We start from the raw sequence: 19,844 nt of genomic DNA on the forward strand, positions 1-19,844 counted from the left end.
CAGTGTACCGGGATGTCCCTATTGATCGCCACACGATGGATTCACCTTGTCTGCCTAAGATCTGTGTCAATAACCAGTCCTGTTGTCCGATACACAGTGATTGGCAGTCTGACACACTTAGATGAGGTTCTCCCACCTATTCACCATCTGAATTACGTCATCCACTTTTTTTTTTATTATATCTGTAGTACTACGTCCTGAATTTGTAGAATTTCTTTTTTACGCAACAGGAAACCCTACACCCTTTGTGTTTAGATTTCTTAATTCTGTCTTTTCATCACATGAGCCATCTGTTTCTGATTAATGGAAAACGACTGCATTTTGAAGGCTCCTTGGGCAAAAACCGATAACTTAAGTATGCAGAAAAAAGAAAACAAATCATTTAGTACTTCTATTTACACATTAATGGTATGTAAATTTTTTTCCTCTTCTCATTAAATTCACCTCCCTTTATCACCTCCAATATTTCGAGTTAACTGAACTTCTGTTATTGCTCCACACCTAAATAATATTCCCATTCACATGGCTGATTCTTACAGATGAAAGATCAAAGTCCACTGCCTGACAATGGACATTTGAAGTCTGGGATCCTGGAGTGTTCTCTACAGAGTGGACATCCTATGCTGTTGCCTGCTCTGGCTTTTGTCTTTTTTTAAGGGGGGGCCTTAGCAATAAATTTTCCCTGGATTGTCACAGGCAATGAAGGACAACAAGAGTTGGTGCTGCTCTGAACAGCTGTATAGCTAATCAAGGTCTGGTAACAAGAATTTGACAATATGGCACAGAGATAAAAATAGGAGCTCAAAATGTTCTCCTTTGTCATTCCCTCCAAAGACAGAAAATATACAATACATATGTTTTGTGTGCTTGTTTACATGCATGGGTTTGCAAGCCTTTTATGTGTTTACGTTCTATATAAAGAAGGCAGGTTCCACTTCTTGAAAATCTAGCATTTTATATGGCGCATGCCTTTCTTTTCCTGTTCACAGCAGAAATAATATCAGATAAAGACAATCAGCTGATGTCAGTAGAGAGGTGCTGATGACTTCCTACCCACTACCAATGGCGCTTACCACCAAGTGATTCCGTCTTTTCCAGTCATTTTACTTCCCGTTACTTGTACTTTGTCAACAGTACGTATGATTAAAAAATACGATAGCATTTCATGTAAATAAAACTGAAGGCTACACTGGACTGATAACATCAGTTTTTTTTTTCACCCAAAAATTAATTAATAAAGCAAGTTTTACAACCGTGGTTCTGGTTACTGAAAAATGATTTGATGCAAGACAAAGGAGACATAATTACCCCATCCCCTCTTTAGTGATCATGACTTTGAGAGAGGGTGGACAGTCACGTAGAACAGTAGTGGTAACTATATCTTGTAAACACAATGAACACTGCTCAGCAAAACAGCAGAATTATGTGGATCCAACATGTCACCAGTGCAAAGGGAGAAAAAAATCTATAATTTCTTGAGCTCTCCCCAGATAAACATTATTTAATGATGAATAGATGCCATGTTATTTACACCCCTACCTTGTTGTCTCTGAGGCCTGCAGATCCAGGAGGAGTACACTCCCCTTCTCCTTCACCTGCCGGTCCTTTATGGTGTGTCACCCTCACACAATCCCTCACACACACCCCCAGCAAACAACTGTTAACAACCCTCCTCCACACAGAGCCTACAGAGTGGCTGTCTGATCAATACCATGTTGTACTACAGATAATTGAGGAGCTTGAGCAGTAACAATCTCTATCTCCTGGGACGACCTGCTTTGCCTTATCCAGCTATAAAAAGTTTCTGAGGTTACCAGTCATGTCACCTGGTTCATACTGTTGTTGCTGTCCAGTGAACACTGACTGTTGTCTGTTCTAACATACACACAAGAAAGATACCACTTCTGCTCTTTTTAATGCTGACTTGCAGAAATTGTATCCATGCAGTGCTAAAACTTTTATTTTGAATTTACAAACAACAATCCAAGTTTTACAATCTGACCCTGGGTATTGACTTAACCTGACAAAGCTCAATTAAAACAGACCAACTGCTGACTCTTATTCCTGCTAATACACCATCTGTATTTATTGAATGAAACTAGATAGTTTAATGTTGGCTCTGTCATTGTCCAGGCTTCATAAAATGGAGTTACAATACCACCCTAATCTCTATATTCTTTGATGAACAAATTCACTTCAGTGATGCTAGTGGCTTTTATTACAAAATTTACTCAATTTTTGTGAAAAACCTGAGTGGAAACCATGGTAACAGTCATCCCTTCATCATAAGATTCAAGAAATGAAGTGAGTGCTTTTGCTTGGGCGAGTAAATTTGCATCTTCTTGACTATTATTAAATGAAGGCATTTAACTGTGTTCTTGCTGCTAATATCCTGAACACTAAAGTAATATTTGGAGCTCTTCTGAATCTCACATCATCAAGGAGGTGAACCTCAGCAATATTTCTCTGTTTTATTATAGTGAAATTTCACCAAGTTTAAACACTATTGTTTCCTCCAAGTCCTTGATTATAAATTAAAATTAATAAGTATCTGTTCATCATTATAAATTAAGAAAGAAAGAATACATCTCAAGATACCATGTGTTTCTCTCTCTCTTCTCTCTCTCTCTCTCTCTCTCTCTCTCTCTCTCTCTCTCTCTCTCTCTCTCTCTCTCTGAAACTTGTACAAATTCTTCTGTTGCATTAGTAATACATGTACAGTATTGCATTCTTACTGTATGACTCAAAATAGTGGACACAAAGTAAATAACCAGTGGTGCCTGTTTTAATGTCAACATTTCTACCCTAAAAAATCATGTAAATCCACTTTATTTCTGATCTCTATGGACCAAAGTCCTAAGCAAATAGAACCTGAATCAGATTGCTGATAAAAGAGAGAAGGTGCTCCAAATGCTTCACATTTTATACACACAAAGAAAGAATTTGACAGTAATTGATTCTCACACAATTCATTGAAAAGAGATTCCAGCAAATATCTACTCCTGACAACCACTCCTGAAAATCCATGTACAAAGAAAAGAGGGCAAGCTTAAGTTCACTGACACACAGCAATGCCCTCCCTCTGTGTAAAACCCTTCTTTTGTTGTCCACAGAGGTGGCAGAAACAAAACTAGCATCCAGATACAGTGCAGAGCTGATAGGTCAAACATAAAGAGCACTAACCGGCTATGTCCACCTACAGAATGGGTCAAAAGTTGACTTTGTGCACTTCATTTATTGATGTACAATATTTTGAAACATATATAAGCATGTTTGTGGCCAGTCATTCACCAGGCATGTGAACAACCATACAGGTACAATCTGGGATACATCCATCATAAAATATTAATGAGTTTGTCATATGCAGCAATAAACAGGTGACACAAAAATAAAACAATATCTAATGCACAAACAAAAAAAAAATTCAACAAAGATGATTCCCTATTCTTTTAATATGATAATTCATTACCAAAACTGGAAAAACAGCCCAGTACATTACTGATTATCACTGAAGTACATTACAGAGTGGTGAAAACTGCCACCGCTTTGTACTCATTTTGATAGAGTACTATTGTGTGTCAGTGACCTGTAATGTTTACAGCAGTCACAAAGTCGGTGACCGTCATCTGGCGACCGGCCAATACATCTTTCCACTCCACTCACCCATTGATCTCAAGTCACCTATATGGCTATATTTATCATTTTCCAATATGACTATATTTCTATTCCAACTTTTCTTTTTTTTTTTGTTCTGACCTGTAATAACCACTTCAGAGATGAAGCCCTTTGTGCAATGTTATGAACATTGAAAACTCTCTCTTTGCCCTCTCCCTCAATCTAAACCATGTGTATAGTTGACCCAAAGAATACTGATGTGTCTGCACATTGCAGTGAAATGGAAGGGAGCCAGGAACAATAAAAAATCATCAAAAGATTAGAAAGCAGGCTAGGCATAGTGTCTGGGTTACCTAAAAATAACTCCTGATGAAGGCATAAAAAATGTAAACAAGCCTGATACCTGGATAAGAACAGGTAAGTACTGACCTACTTACTGACACATCAACAAATCATACAGGCTGATAACTAGGGAACATATCATAAACACAGGCATGTCTGGATAAATACTTCCCAAAACTCTGAGCAAAGATATCCAAGACAATAATTAAGACATTATATCAATAATGCCTACAATAGCATAGCATTGAAGTAAGCTAGCTTATATATACTCTCAACATACAATAGTTTATCTTGAAAGTCTTTGATACATAAAGTGTGCATACTGTTTATCTTAAATCATTGATATGTTAAGAAACAGGTCTAGACAACCTTTAATCTGAGAAACGCTGGTTAATTGTGATAATAACAAGCACCTGCTAAAAAAAACCCCACAAATCTAAACCATGTGTGTGCATACGTGCCATTCGACAGGTACAAACTGCCACCTGTAGTGCCCTGCTGACCCCAATGTCCTATGGCTACAGGGCCAATACACCAAAAACCTACTGTATAAAACATCAAACCAACTTAGTTAACAGGGCCATGGCTAATGTCTGCAGATTGCCATCTCCCGCGATCAGTATCTGCAAAGCGTTGCACATCTGCTGGGTGAATCTAGCAACAGATGCATCGACTCCAGCAAAACAAAGGCAGACCCTGTTATTTTTTTGTTGACAACTTTTATCACAATCAGAAACACCAAACAAAGAACAAGCCTTCTCTTTTAATTCAACACTCAAAAAAAAAGAGCAAATCACAATTTATGTGCTCAGGAGCAATTAGGAAGTCACTAAGCATAAAATAGCCAGGGGGATTGTTTTTAGCAGGCAGATCCTTGACTATACCTTAATCTGTGGGGCCTTGAGTGGAGCAGTCAGTATGTAAATAGTCATACAAAATCTTCTCTGTGACAGTGTCTTATTATCCTACTGTCATGGAGCCAAACCATGACATTTCTGGCACCAGAAGATTTATCTACAGTATGCCAGGACTCCAGAACGGTAAATTACAGCAGGAATGTATCTCCACCATGTCTGCTTAAAACCTCTTGACCCAATCCAAATCCTTGGGGTTTCAAGTCAAAAACCATTCCAAAAGTGTTGGCACTTGAAATTGGGAGAATGTGACAGAGATAAGCTTTTGAAAGGTCACCCTCATGCTAAGACCAAAAAGGCAGAAATGTGGTCTTACTACTTTAATATAAAAAACACAGATGCCTTTGATTACAGAAGTCAGCACTCCATTCTTGAGTAGGCAATGATTGTGTCACAACCCCTGTGGTGAATGACCTTACATGTTGGCAGATCTGAACTCCAGGGAGCATCTCAAAAGTCAAAACACCCTGACCATTTAATTACAATTGCTTGAAAAGAAAGTGTAAGATTAATTCAGCTTCATGGGGAAAAGAATTTTATGATCATTATTTTAAAGATAGTTGCACTGTTTATAAAGAAGAGAGGTAGAGATGGTTATATAAAAATACTCTCCATTCCAACATGCTCAATAAAGTTCAAAGTTTGAAGACAAGTACATAAAGGCATTATTGCTTGATGAACTCTCCAGCAAGTATACAGAACAGCCTGCATCTAACCAGCTGTAGATATTCCTAAACACATGCCTCTCTTTCACAAATCCCTGCTGACTTCAGCAATTTACCATTTCCGCAGGCCAGCATTCTTCTCTGTTTATTCAACTGAGATTTTAGAAGCCTGTTCAGAAGTTACTGCCTAAAATCATGAGTTCTTAATGAATACTCAGAAGTAGTGTAGAAAAAAACATCAACAAAATCCACAAATATCCATCAAACAAAAATCTAGGAGAAATGTCAATAAAAAAGTTTAATCTTTTGATCTTTTAAGATGGTCGAATTAGTGCTACTTCAATGACCAGACTCATCTATACTGAGCAGGTTTTGTAAACTTCCCACTCTATAAATAGAACTTAAGGAAACAGGAAAATAAATTATGGTACTGCACTTCTTTATCCGTCATTAAGAGTGAAAATGAGGAAGAATTTATAACAGCAAAATCAGCAGAATATGTCTGCCCAAATTTTCTCCATACCTTTAAAAGATAAGTAACCCATACCTCTACATGATAAGAAACCCATGCATGAGAAAAGGGCCTTGGGGCCCCATGATTCATGGAATTTGTATGCAGAAAAGAATGTGTTGTAAGTATACTGATATACATAATAAATAAACAAACCTGCAAGTCGTCAAGAGCCAGAGGAAATGGACAGTGTAACAATGAGGTCACTTATCTAGGGAGACGCTAATAAAACCTCACAGGTCAGCTAATCTATAATTAGCACTGCTCTTTGTGTCCTTTAACAGTGAGAGCTAGATTTATTGGCATTTTTGAATGGAGCTTAATGCTTTCTACAAACTACAAGGTCTAAACACAAACAAAGGCTTACCTAGATAACAATAGCACATGAAATAAGTCTTTGTTGTACAGCAAATGGAATTAAATGTTGACCAAACTGTCCATTAATCCACTTACAATGCACAGAGAAAAATCACTCATTCCAACAAATCATGAATATTTCTTCTGTGCTAGTCAAATCTGCTGAAATTCTTCACCTAAAATAGGTTACTATCTAAGCACACAAAAACTGATGAATGTGTGAATTATCTGACAACTCAAACCACCAGGGTTAACAACAAAGGTCAACAAACCTTATTTGGATGTAGGTCAGAGTTCATAGGTCATGGAGCATGCCTTGTCAGAAGCTAGCTGACAGACCAATAGTATATACATGAATAGAACTGGAGGGTAGTGAAAGACTTATAAAATGCCTTTATTTATTTAATGACAATCAAAATTGCAGTATTTGCATTTTTTTCACAAACATAAACAGATCTTCTAGCTTGGTCAAAGTATAAATAATTAAGAAAAAAACATGATTTCTCCCATTTCAATAATTTGAAATAGGTATTCTGGAAGTAAAGCTTCTGGAGGTAAAACTAAAAAAAAATATACACCATGATAGAGAGATGACTGCACAAAGTCAAGACTCCTAGACCTGTATAATAACACACAGGTGGGCGAATATGTGACTTCACAAAGTAAAGACAACCTCCTAGACCCATAATTCCTGTATATATTAAGCTCAGAATTATGTCTGTTTAAACTCTAAATAAGCAAATGTGCAAAAAAAAAAAACGAAAAAAAAGTGTTCTGTATAGAACCTACTTTCAAAGTTTCATTTTTAAATAATTTGCACTAAATTTTAGTGATTTAATTGCATCAATATTTTTAACAGGAATCACTGAAGTACGTCTAATGCAATATAGATAAAAGAGAATTAAAATGTAATGTTTCTAAAACCTTAGCTACAAAACAATGATCAAAAGTGAATATTTTTTTAAAATGATAGCCTCTTTGGTGAATAATGGAACTCTACAATCCCTTTGGTTCCACAACATTAAATAAACCTACACAAAGATAATAATACATCCATATAACCTTTAATAACTTCAGTTGATACATAAATAGAGCATCCTTATCATAAAAAGGATATTTTTCCTACACATCTGGTATGATAACAATACAGTTTGTCACATATGTTTGCAATGTCGCACAATAAACAAGGGCAAATAACTCTACCTATATGCTACAGAGAGTTCTGAATGTCAGCATTGTGGATTAATTTGAGTCGAGGAAAAAAGTGTTGAATTTTAAAATTTACATGGATTAACTTTTTGTCTGTAAGGCAATACTTTTTACTGGAATCACATAAAAGCTCAACAAGATTTTATGACTGATGTTGCACTTTCTATAAATGCAAAATCATTTATATCTTTCCACATTTTGCTGGCACAAATCGGCGCATTTCAACTACATATGACAAACTCTCTGTGTTAGACCCAGTTATTTTATTCTAAATGTGGATACAAAGATCGTACCATCACTTAACCTGGTATATGAAACTGAATCTGTCTTTAAGTGTGTTTTCCATCACCAACCACATAACAAGTTATACATTGGGAAATACATTTACAGAGTGCAAAGGGTCATAACTCTAAATGTACTTCAAGGAGTTTTGTATAAAAACCTCTAATCAAGTGTATAACACTGCTTAAATGACAGGGAATAATTAATGTTAGGGAGAGCACACTCCTATTTAGTATTATATTACTCATATGGAAATCAGAGTACATTTATGTGTAGCATCAGTACTCATACAAAATTTGGAGTTAACAAATTTTTTACTAATATTTTGAACATGTATTAGGAATCATATATGTTGTATTTATTCAGATATAAATATGCCGGCAAATAAATTAACAGCTGTTATCTGGTATTTAGTTTCATTATCTTTATCAATGTATTGACAAAGAAAAGTAGATAAATAAATGAGCACTTACATCTGAAAGGCATTGAAGTGAAAGTAAACAAGTCCAAGGCCATACATGAAGGGGGCATTCTGAAACAAAAAGAAAACAACAGTTTATTTCAAAGTACAGTACTTAAGTATAGTAGTGTTCTGATATACATTTATTTAATAATAAGGGCAATGAGAACTTATCTTTCAAGCAAAATTTCTGGACTGCGTTCAAGATTGCAGCAGCTAGGTCATATTGAATGCACTATATCAATTAACACTTGCTATGGCTAGCCTAGCATATCTTTCAAGATCATAGTGGCTACATCAATCTACATAGCAGTTAGCCTATGATCTTGTATGCAGCCCTGAACTCAAAGTTCAACGGGGATGCATTCAAGATCCTAGCTGTTGGCCTAAATATCTAGGTCTATTGAATGCAATCATGAATTCGCACTAACAGAAAAAGTAAATCTGACATCAAATTACTTTGTCAATAGCTGTGATTTTATCTAAGTGAGATAACCTCTAAAAAAGTCTATTTAATCACTCAGAAAATAAAGCTGACTGTACCTTCCAATGATCTTCTCTCAGATGAAAAAATCTTTGATATGCAGAAAGAGCTGGAAAAAAGGTACATCATTTTTAAGTATACACAACCCACATTAGAATAAAATAGAGGGAATTCAAGCCTACATACTTAATACTACACAGAACTTTATCTTAAATACATCAATGATTATGTAATATCTTGTTGAGCTTGATGACATCAGAATTCTGAATCGGATTCTAAAAGCATCCCAGAGCCTCGATATTCATAGCATGTTTAATTCAGACAGAAAAATGTTCCAATATATGTTTAATATAAATAATAAACCATATCAACAGAGAGACATTTAGAGTCCATTACCTTTAGGGTACTGCTCCAGAAGAAGGAGAAGGTGGCCCAGCTGACAGTAAATTTTTGGATCCACCGAGGCGTCAATCTCCTCCCCCTCCTTTCCTCCATCACGTTTGGATTTCTGAATGATTTCATGCTCATAAAACTTTATACCCTGGAAATATTAAGTCAAAGATGCTAATGTGAACATTTAGATTTTTTAGCATTCCAGTTTAAAATGAAGAAGAGATTATTACAGTAAGAAATATAATTCATACTTGAAATCATGGTGGCTCAGTATTTGCCAATATATTCAAGGTCATAAAACTTAGGTAATCAGAGATTACAAAGCTCATCTTAACGAATGTTGCCTTTAAGGACCCTCTATACACTGATGAAAAATGTTTTTTAGACTTTGCCAAAATTATATAGTTTAAAGGAGGATATTTTGAAATTAACTAATTCATTTTTAATATAGGGAGCCTGCCTTTTTTATCCAGGAAAAATCTTCAAAGACAATGAAGTAATAATCTTGAAAAATTGATTTTGCTTTTTCAAATGGAAAAAATCTAAGCAAACAAAGTTTTCAACTACTCTATCTTGGTCTAATATAATGTGTAGAATACTTGGATTTATTTTAAATTATGTCATAGAATGCAGATTATAATTTATTTCTTTTGTGTTTCAAATTATGGGTCTGTCTAATTACACAAAAGTACCCTAAAATTAGGGTGCAGTGTAGAGAGGGTCCTTAAGTAAGGAAAAGTCCCACACTAAACTAATAATCTAGTAGTGTGCATCCCTAGATGCAACATTTATGCAATTTTGGTCTGATAAGCTTGCAGTTACTTGGGAATGGACTTATCTAAAAACTTTAAACTAGTCACTCATCCAGAAAAAGTAGGTCAAATCCAAGCGTCTGAAGCAAGTTTGAAAGTGTTTGTCCCTTGATGCATCATCCATGCAAGTTTGGTTCAGATAGGCCTTATAGCTTCTTGGCAATGGACCTGCTCCAAAGACTTTAACCTGATCACTCATCCATAAAAGATAGGTTAGATCCAGGATCCGAAGCAAGTTCAGTAGTGTACATCCTTAGATGTATTATCCATGCAAGTCTGGTCAATATAGGACTTATAGTTACTCAGAAATTTTGAGATCTGCTCCAAAAACTTTAACCTGGTTACTTATCAGGAAAATGTAGGTCAGATCCAGCATCTGAAGCAAATCCAGTAGTGTGCATCCTTAGATGTATCATCCTTGCAAGTTTGGTCAACATAGGACTTATACTAATTGGAAATGAGATCTGCTCCAAAAACTTTAACCTGGTCACTCATCTGGGAAATGTAGGTCAGATCCAGGATCCGAAGCAAGTTCAGTAGTGTGCATCCTGAGATGTATCATCCATGCAAGTTTGGTCAATATAGGATTTATAGTTACTCGGAAATGAGATCTGCTCCAAAAACTTTAACTTGGTCACTCATCAGGAAAATGTAGGTCAGATCCAGCATCCGAAGCAAGCTTTATAGTGTGCATCTTTAGATGTATCATCCTTGCAAGTTTGGTCAACATAGCACTTATAGTTACTTGGAAAAGAGATCTGCTCCAAAAACTTAAAACTGCTCCAAAAACTCTAACCTGCTCCAAAAACATTAACCTGGTCATTCTTTAGCTGAAATTACAGGCATCTGAAACCTTGACTGGTACAATAGAACACACTAGAGGCATCCTCCGTGCACCTCTGATTGATATAGGGCATAGAAGTACTTGAAAAGAAATCTGGGACGCCGAGGCCAAGGGTATTACATAAGCTCCCCCAACTTCGTTGAGGTGAGCTAAAAATCATTTATATTATTTTAATAATTAGTTTTCTTAAATAAGTAAAATAATAAAATTGCTATTATTTCTTGTTCATTTTATTTGTATGTGTGGGAAAAGAGAGGGGGATCTTTCAGCTTGTTCAGGATTGACTTATCAAACCTTATATAAATGTGTAATCTTTGAAATATCTCCCAACTATTATAAATTTTGACTATTTCTTAATTAAAAACAAGTTACTTTTGATAATAAACATCTGCAACAAACAACTACTTAAAATCAGAATCTTAAATATTTTTTTTCTTTGAGTATGTCTAAATTTTTTACTGTGCAAATAAATTTACATTTTTTTCCCCCTATAATATCATTCACCTTTTCAATCAGTGCTCGTTTGCTGGCCTCTTCTGGTACATTAAGCTTCAGGAATCCAAACAGACAACTGAATGAAGTAGAAAAACCACATCATTTAAAATTCAATTATTTCAAAATGTCTGCATGTGTGTGTTTGTGTGCCATTATGTGTTCGTGTGTATATGTATTAATGAATGCTGTGATGTTTTTATTTCGGTAATTTGAATTTCATATCAATCTTTGCGTGCCCAAAAGGATGCATCGACTAACATATTGTTTGATTTAACCCAGATATATGTAATAAACTTTATAGCAAATATCTTATATTGCACATAAAAGCAATTCAAAATATTCATGACCTGGAATCTGAGGATAGTTGTGGGAGGAGGTTGTCTATTTGGACATGTGGGTCTTGGCTGGCTTCTCTGCCCCCCTTCTACACCCTAATATATTATCATCTTCATTAAAACTATGATCAATGAATGATCACATTCTAACTAGCTTATTATAAGCTTATCCCTATTTATCTGGAAAGGCGATGAAAGTTATCATAGCTATGAAAATCTGTATTCCTAAAAGGTTTTTAAAAATGTGTTTGTTTGCAGTATCTCATGACAGCAGTTGTAGATCTAGGATATTACCTAGATACCAAGCCTTGTAGATCTAGGATATTACCTAGATACCAAGCCTTGTAGATCTAGGATATTACCTAGATACCAAGCCTTGTAGATCTAGGATATTACCTAGATACCAAGCCTTGTAGATCTAGGATATTACCTAGATACCAAGCCTTGTAGATCTAGGATATTACATAGATAGCAAGCCAACAAAGCTGGAAGTTGCAGATCTAGGATATTACCTAGACAGCAAGCCAACAATGCTGGAAGTTGCAGATCTAGGATATTACCTAGATAGCAAGCCAACAATGCTGGAAGTTGCAGATCTAGGATATTACCTAGATAGCAAGCCAACAAAGCTGAAAGTTGCAGATCTAGGATATTACCTAGATAGCAAGCCAACAAAGCTGGAAGTTGCAGATCTAGGATATTACCTAGACAGCAAGCCAACAATGCTGGAAGTTGCAGATCTAGGATATTACCTAGATAGCAAGCCAACAATGCTGGAAGTTGCAGATCTAGGATATTACCTAGATAGCAAGCCAACAAAGCTGGAAGTTGCAGATCTAGGATATTACCTAGATAGCAAGCCAACAATGCTGGAAGTTGCAGATCTAGGATATTACCTAGATAGCAAGCCAACAAAGCTGAAAGTTGCAGACTTAGGTTATTACCTAGATAGCAATAAAGCTGCTCATGTTACAATGCACTTTTCTACTGTTTAATCAAAGGCCTAGTGGACTGCAAGACTACTCCAGCATGCTAAAGGTTCTCAGGAGGGCTTTTGATGAGGCTTTTACTTGTAAGACTAACTGCAAGACCAGGTAACTGTGTCACTCACATATAGTCAATGTGTGACTGTGCAATATAGGAGTAACTGCAAGACCAGGTAACTGTGTCACTCACATACAGTCAATGTGTGATCGTGCAATATAGGAGTGACTGCAAGGCCAGGTAACTGTGTCACTCAGATATAGTCAATGTGTGACTGTGTGCTCAATGGTGATAGTGATATGGTGATAGTATCTTAAGTAAAAGTGAGTAAAAATTGGCTAGGTGACCCACTGAAGTAAGTACTAATGGTGTGTAGATAAGGGGGTAGCTGCACTGAAAGAAAATGGAGAGCAACAGTCCCATGCTTTTAAAATTGAGCATAAAACAAGAGACCCATGGACCACAATGCTCACTTGAGTAACTAAAGCCCCTCTATTCTTTAAAAGATTTTTCCTATATATTCTTACGTAAAACTTTGATTGGCCATTGTGGCCCCATCCTATCCGTGGGGGTCTGGAGTCATGATTTGAACAAATTAGACTTATGATCGTTTTGCTGTTCTTGAGAAGAAGAATTTTAAAGATTTTTTCTGTGTAATCCTATGAAAAACTTTGATATCCCCTATTGGCCCCACCCCACCCCATCCCCAGTGGTCTTGATTTGAACAAATTTGAATCTACACTACCAGAGACTTTCCGCTACATTTTGGGAATGGGGCCTCGGCCTTTGAAATTGGGAATTTAACAACATTTTATCACTTCTTAGGAAATTATACACCATGTACACAATTTTCAAGAAAGAAGCATTGATGATGAATAAATTTGAACTTTTATTTAATTACTCAGAACTTTCAGTCAAAACTAAGATAAATAAACATGTTGTCAGTCATCAACAGAACAAGGCTTCCCTAAACTTTTGTCATTCCATTGATTTTCAGCTCTGACCATAACACACAATTCATTTCTTGGGAAAAAGGGAGGGTTTTTGCAATTGGTAATGGGGCCAAAATTCGGCCCCTACATGGGGCAGTGGAAAATCCCTGACTACCTGAGGATGCTTACTTCTAAATATGACTAATTATGACCTTGCTATTCTTGAGAGGAAGAATTTTAAAGATCTTCCCTAAGTATTTCTATGTAAAACTTTGATCGCCCATAGTGGCTCCACCCTACCACCGGGGGTCATAATTTGAACAAACCTGAATTTACACTACCTGAGAATGCCTTCATATAAATATGACTCATAATTATCTTTCTGTTCTTGAGAAAAAGAATTTTAAAGATTTTTTATATGTATTCCTATGTAAAACTTTGATTGCCAATAATGGCCCCATCTTTCTCCTGGGGGTCATGATTTGGACAAAATTGAATTTACACTACCTGAGAATGCTTCTTTATAAATATAACTAATCATGACTTTCCTGTTCTTGAGAAGAAGAATTTTAAAGATTTTTCCTAAGTATTCCTTTATTAAAACTTGATTGCCCAAAGTGGCCCAACCCTACCCCTGGGGGGGTCATGATTTGAACAAACTTGAATCTACACTACCCTAGAAAGCTTTCACATAAGTTTCATCTTTTCTGGCCTAGTGGTTCTTGAGAACAAGATTTTTAAATCAGGGCTCTCACACCACTTTTTGGGACTGGGGCCGGGGCCGTTCAAATGGGAAAATTTTCATCATTTTGGGGAAAATTGGGAAATCCTGGTTCCTTATCGAAGCCAAATCAGCTTACGAATATAGGCGACATGCACTAATTTATACAGTTCAAAGCAAAACTAGTTTGTTTCACTCTCACTTGTTGGCGATTAAGTTTCATTGATTAAGATTTTTAAAAAAAAATATTTTGCCATAAAAGAATTGGGAAATTTACACTTTGCTTTTGGGAAAAAAAAGGTACATTTTTTGCATTAGGAATGGGGCCGTTCAATGGCCCCTATTATAGAGAATCGAGAACCCTGTAAATTACCTCACCCAATTTCCAATTTCTTAATTATCTCCCCTTGAAAGAGGATGTGGCCTTTTTTGGACAAACTTGAATCCCCTTTACCCAAGAATACTTTGTGCCAAGTTTGGTTAAAATTGGCACAGTGTTTGGGAGAAGAAGATGAAAATGTGAAAAGTTTACAACTACAACGACAACATACAATGGACAAATTTTGATCAGAAAGCTCACTTGAATCTTTGGCTCAGGTGAGTTATAAACATCCACAGTATTCCATACCTGAATTTGCCTCAAAAAGAGTGTCCTACCCTTCCTTTTTCATACATGCAAATACTCTTCATTTTCATTAACACCTGTGTTTTTATATATGCACATACTATATTAACTTATACATTAACTTCCAGTGTCTATGGATTTGTCATTGGATCGATGCGGTAATATAACTGAAATACACATATTACCGAATAAACTGCACCTGTCTAGCTCTTTGTTGATTGGAGATAGAAAGTTTAAGGTATCAGGGATGCAACATTGTTAAAACCACACATCAGCAGACTCTTCCTTGTTTAACAAGAAAATTCTGGCATTTTCAAACGTCAGAGATCATTTAGCCGATTGTACATAAATATGAATGTTTAATTGCAAGAAGTAGCTCTTCTTATAAACAAGGATAAGGTAAATAGATATTTCAAGATTATTAGGGATGATCGATACTTCCCCAACTCCATTAGCTGTAATTAAACACAGTGCTCAGTTTTTCACAGAATTCTATATAGAAACCCCTATTAATGCTTGTATACAAAGCGTGGCTTGATTACCTTGAGAGTTTCACCCCAGACAATCAGTAGGAGTAGTTAAGCTCACACCTGTGAATTTGGTCAACTAAACAGAGTACTTCATTTCTTAAATTGACTTTGTTTAATTACGAGGGGTGATCAAAAAGTTCGCGAACTAATTGAATAACTTCCTTAAAAGAAATAAAATGAGGTTTCAGTGTTCATTATGTTTTAAAGTAGTCCTCTCCGATTTTAATGCACATCTGCCATTGTTCTGCCCATGCACGAATCACGTGATCCAGGCGGTCACGTGACATGTTTCATAGTGGTCTGTTCACAGAAGCTAAGAGATTTTTCCGAGTGTTATATTTCTTACCATGCAAGTAATTTTTTATAACAAGAACAGACCATTTGTCAGAAATGGCCAAAATCTCGGCAATAGGATGGGAAGATAAGGATATCTCTTCCCAGAATTAGCATGGTGACCTTCACAACCCGAGTCCACTGTCTCGGGAGCATCGTTTACCCAATGTGGAAAAAGTATGGGCGTCTTCTTTTTTTTTCATATCTCATATGTTTAAAGTCTAAAGTAAACAAAATTTTAGGGATTTAATAATAATATTATTGCTCAGATATTCAACTATTTTTCTTACTTTAACTTGGTGATCTTTCAAAACAAATTGCTCAACTAAGGACACATCTTTTTACCGGCTTGCTTTCACTGGTCAACAGAACAAACATCATTTTTAACCATCTCCCTGCCTTCACTAAAACATTCTATCCAATTAATGATTGAACTTCTGGTAAGTCTTTTGTCTTCATAAACCTTGTACAAATTATCATATTCTACTGCAAAGGAATTTCCGAGAAATATGTTGAACTTTACAGCCGTTCGTTACTCGAGTACGACTGAGTCAACCATTTTTTGTCACAAGTGACCTAAATACTGACGTCATTTTCACATTGTGACGTCACAAACATGGAGCAAAACATTATTTAAATCTGCTATTTATAGAACATTTGTATGACTATATTTGTGCCAAATTTCATTCTGATCTGAATTGTGGTTTTTTAAATATAGAGATAGTTCGCGAACTTTTTGATCACCCCTCGTATGCAATAATTTACAGAGTTGTCAAAGACCATTGGTCCTGTCAGCAAGACCAGTAAAAAATTGTCTGGACTGAGATAAGGCCATCTTTAAAAAATTGTTTGTTTGCCCTCTCTCAACCGACTAACTAAAAACGACCAGACTCAAAACTTTTTTTAACCTCCAGGAAACAATTTTTTTTCTATTCATTCCAAAGTTTTCTCATCCCAATGATAACATTTTAAATTATATTTGCAAGTGTTTTTGAATTAAAAAAAAAAATTCTCCCTACCTATCTACCCAATTTTTTTATCCTGAGTCAAGAGATGGCAAGCAAACATTTTTTTAAAGATGGTAACTTACTGGAAAATGTTGGGGTCCAAATGATCGTATGAAAAAATCTGGAGTAATATAAATTTTTAAAAGATCGGGATCGGGGTGCACAAGTGGTCATAAAAATAACAGAGATGGCTGCGTAGTGATGGTTGTTCAAATATGTTAAAGCAGAAACATAAATCATGTTACAGGTGACTCTCGATGGCTCGAACTCCGATCTCTCGAAGTTCTCGATCTCTCGAAGTGAACCTCCGGTCCCGTTTTTTTCCTCTATATAACTAAGCAAATTTACTTCCGATCTCTCGAACTTCCCATCTCTCGAAGTTCTCTATCTCTCGAACCAAGACCTGGGTCCCGTTACACACATTGCATTGTTTTTTACTCTCTATCTCTCGAAGTTTTGATTGCGCTTTGTACACGCCAATCAAGCGTGAAATTAATGCAGCTTGGACTTACCTGGATAACAGTGAACGCCTGGGGCTGGCATGGAGGTGTTAATTGGGTGTTTACATAGATGACACTATACCTGTGAGCATCTGAGTGTTGATATAAATAATTGGTTATAATTGGTAAATTATAAACGAATTGCTTCACAACTTATTTTTGACTTGACAGCGCGACGAAAATTTTTAGAAAATAATTTAAGAGGCGTGTCAAAATTTTCCATAAATTATGAAGTTTTTATTAGAATGTACATAATCCCAGTATGACAAACATTGCACAAGAAATCCTATCTCAAGAATTAAATACCGATTTAATACGAGAAATCTGTTAAAGTACCCGATCAGGCCCGGGGTTAGCCACACCGATGATTGATATTCAGATTTTATGTTATCATGAAATGGGAACAAATAAATATTGAAACTTAAAGAGATCGTTTTATTTATTCAAAATACGATCATTGTTGTTGAAATCAAGTGAATTATCTGTAAACTACGAATGAAAACGTGCAATGCTATTATCAACATATACTTCCGGTATTTATAATAGTAGAACAATGATGATCGGAACTGAAAATTCCGGATTTTATTCACTTTCTATCTCTCGAACCCCTCGATCTCTCGAACTTTTCTTGCGGTTCCTTGAACTTCGAGAGATCGAGAGTCACCTGTATTTACATCTCTGATTTAAAACTATATTGAAATATTCTATCATTAAAATGATATTGTCCTATGGACCTGGTTTAGCGATAGAATGCATTCTGCATATTGGCAATGTACATAGCAAAAAAAAAACATGGGCAATAACTCTCACTCAGTGCATATTCTATGAACAATCCGGAGGGTTCCAAATGTTAACATGTGTGCTAATTTGAAGCAAAAACAAAACGTTGAGAAAGTGTTGAATTTTTCCATTATATTGCTTAAAATTTGGGAAGAAAGGCATCCACAATCTCAGAAAGGTTTGTTGTGATTAATTTGAAGTAGGGCTGTCACGGTTCCAAAATTTTTTGGGTCGGGTCGGTTCTGTAAATTTTAGGTTCGGTTTCGGGTTTTTCGGTTCGGTTATTTACATCTATTTCAAGCTTTAAATTCATCTATTTAATTTGAGAAATCTTTATTTGTTACGTTATATTCACCTTGAAAACAAGAGGCCCATGGGCCACAGTGCTCACCAGAGTAACTTTGGCCTTGCTGTTTTTCACCTGATTCCCCCCCCCCCAGTACTTATTGTGGCCCCACCTTACCCCCGGGGATCATGATTTGAACAATTGGAATCTACACTACCCCAGGATGCTTCCAAGTAAGTTTCAGCTTATCTGGCCCAGTGGTTCTTGAGAAGAAGATTTTTAAAGATTTTTCCTATATATTTCAATGTAAAACTTGGATTCCCTATTGTGGCCCCGCCCTACCCCCAGGGGTCATGATTTGAACAATTGGAATCTACACTACCCCAGGATGCTTCCAAGTAAGTTTCAGCTTATCTGGCCCAGTGGTTCTTGAGAAGAAGATTTTTAAAGATTTTTCCTATATACAGTGGCGCCTCGTTAATCCGGACGCCTCCGTCCCCAACGAAATCGTCCGGATAAATGAATCGTCCAGATAAGTGAATCACTTCTTAAAAGACGTACCCTCTTAAAGCATGTACATATGAACATAGTGGTATCAAATGTGAAGGCGAAGAAAACACCTTTATTTTACCTTGACTTATTGATTTCATTTTTATAGTTTTAAAAGAAATAATAAATATTTAAACAAGAGGCCCATGGGCCACATCGCTCACCTGAGTAACTTTGGCCATGCTGTTCTTTACCAGATCCCCCCCCCCCCTCCTTGTAATACCTATTGTGGCCCCGCCACAGCTTTTCTGGTCCAGTGGTTCTTGAGAAGAAGATTTTTCAAGATTTTTCCTATATATTTCAATGTAAAACTTGGATTCCCTATTGTGGCCCCGCCCTACCCCCGGGGGTCATGATTTTAACAATTTAGAATCTACACTACCCAAGGATGCTTCCACATAAGTTTCAGCTTTTCTGGTCCAGTGGTTCTTGAGAAGAAGATTTTTCAAGATTTTTCCTATATATTTCAATGTAAAACTTGGATTCCCTATTGTGGCCCCGCCCTACCCCCGGGGGTCATGATTTTAACAATTTAGAATCTACACTACCCAAGGATGCTTCCACATAAGTTTCAGCTTTTCTGGTCCAGTGGTTCTTGAGAAGAAGATTTTTCAAGATTTTTCCTATATATTTCAATGTAAAACTTGGATTCCCTATTGTGGCCCCGCCCTACCCCCGGGGGTCATGATTTTAACAATTTAGAATCTACACTACCCAAGGATGCTTCCACTTAAGTTTCAGCTTTTCTGGCCCAGTGGTTCTTGAGAAGAAGATTTTTCAAGATTTTTCCTATATATTTCAATGTAAAACTTGGATTTCCTATTGTGGCCCCGCCCTACCCCCGGGGGTCATGATTTTAACAATTTAGAATCTAAACTA

General features: G+C 36.3%; 2 protein-coding genes across 2 annotated transcripts in view; one reads left to right on the top strand and one right to left on the bottom strand.

Moving 5' to 3' along the window:
• The window catches only part of LOC133192545 (lysine-specific demethylase 6A-like), a 48,352-nt gene that overhangs the window by 21,626 nt on the left and 6,882 nt on the right, over nt 1-19,844 (bottom strand). Inside the window, exons 2-5 of the mRNA XM_061328543.1 lie at nt 11,393-11,459; nt 9,236-9,380; nt 8,899-8,948; nt 8,369-8,427 (exon numbers count right to left, since the gene is read on the bottom strand). Coding sequence (XP_061184527.1) covers nt 8,369-8,427; nt 8,899-8,948; nt 9,236-9,380; nt 11,393-11,459 — 321 coding nt within the window. The remainder of the gene's footprint in view (nt 1-8,368; nt 8,428-8,898; nt 8,949-9,235; nt 9,381-11,392; nt 11,460-19,844) is intronic.
• The window catches only part of LOC133192683 (FUN14 domain-containing protein 1B-like), a 32,588-nt gene continuing 16,629 nt past the window's right edge, over nt 3,886-19,844 (top strand). The window contains exon 1 of the mRNA XM_061328679.1: nt 3,886-3,895. The gene's annotated coding sequence lies outside the window, so the exon portion shown is untranslated. The remainder of the gene's footprint in view (nt 3,896-19,844) is intronic.

This window comes from Saccostrea echinata, unplaced genomic scaffold, assembly GCF_033153115.1.
Source record: "Saccostrea echinata isolate AGI-Se365-2 ecotype Australia unplaced genomic scaffold, CSIRO_AGI_Sech_v1 ptg000001l, whole genome shotgun sequence".
Taxonomy (NCBI): domain Eukaryota; kingdom Metazoa; phylum Mollusca; class Bivalvia; order Ostreida; family Ostreidae; genus Saccostrea; species Saccostrea echinata.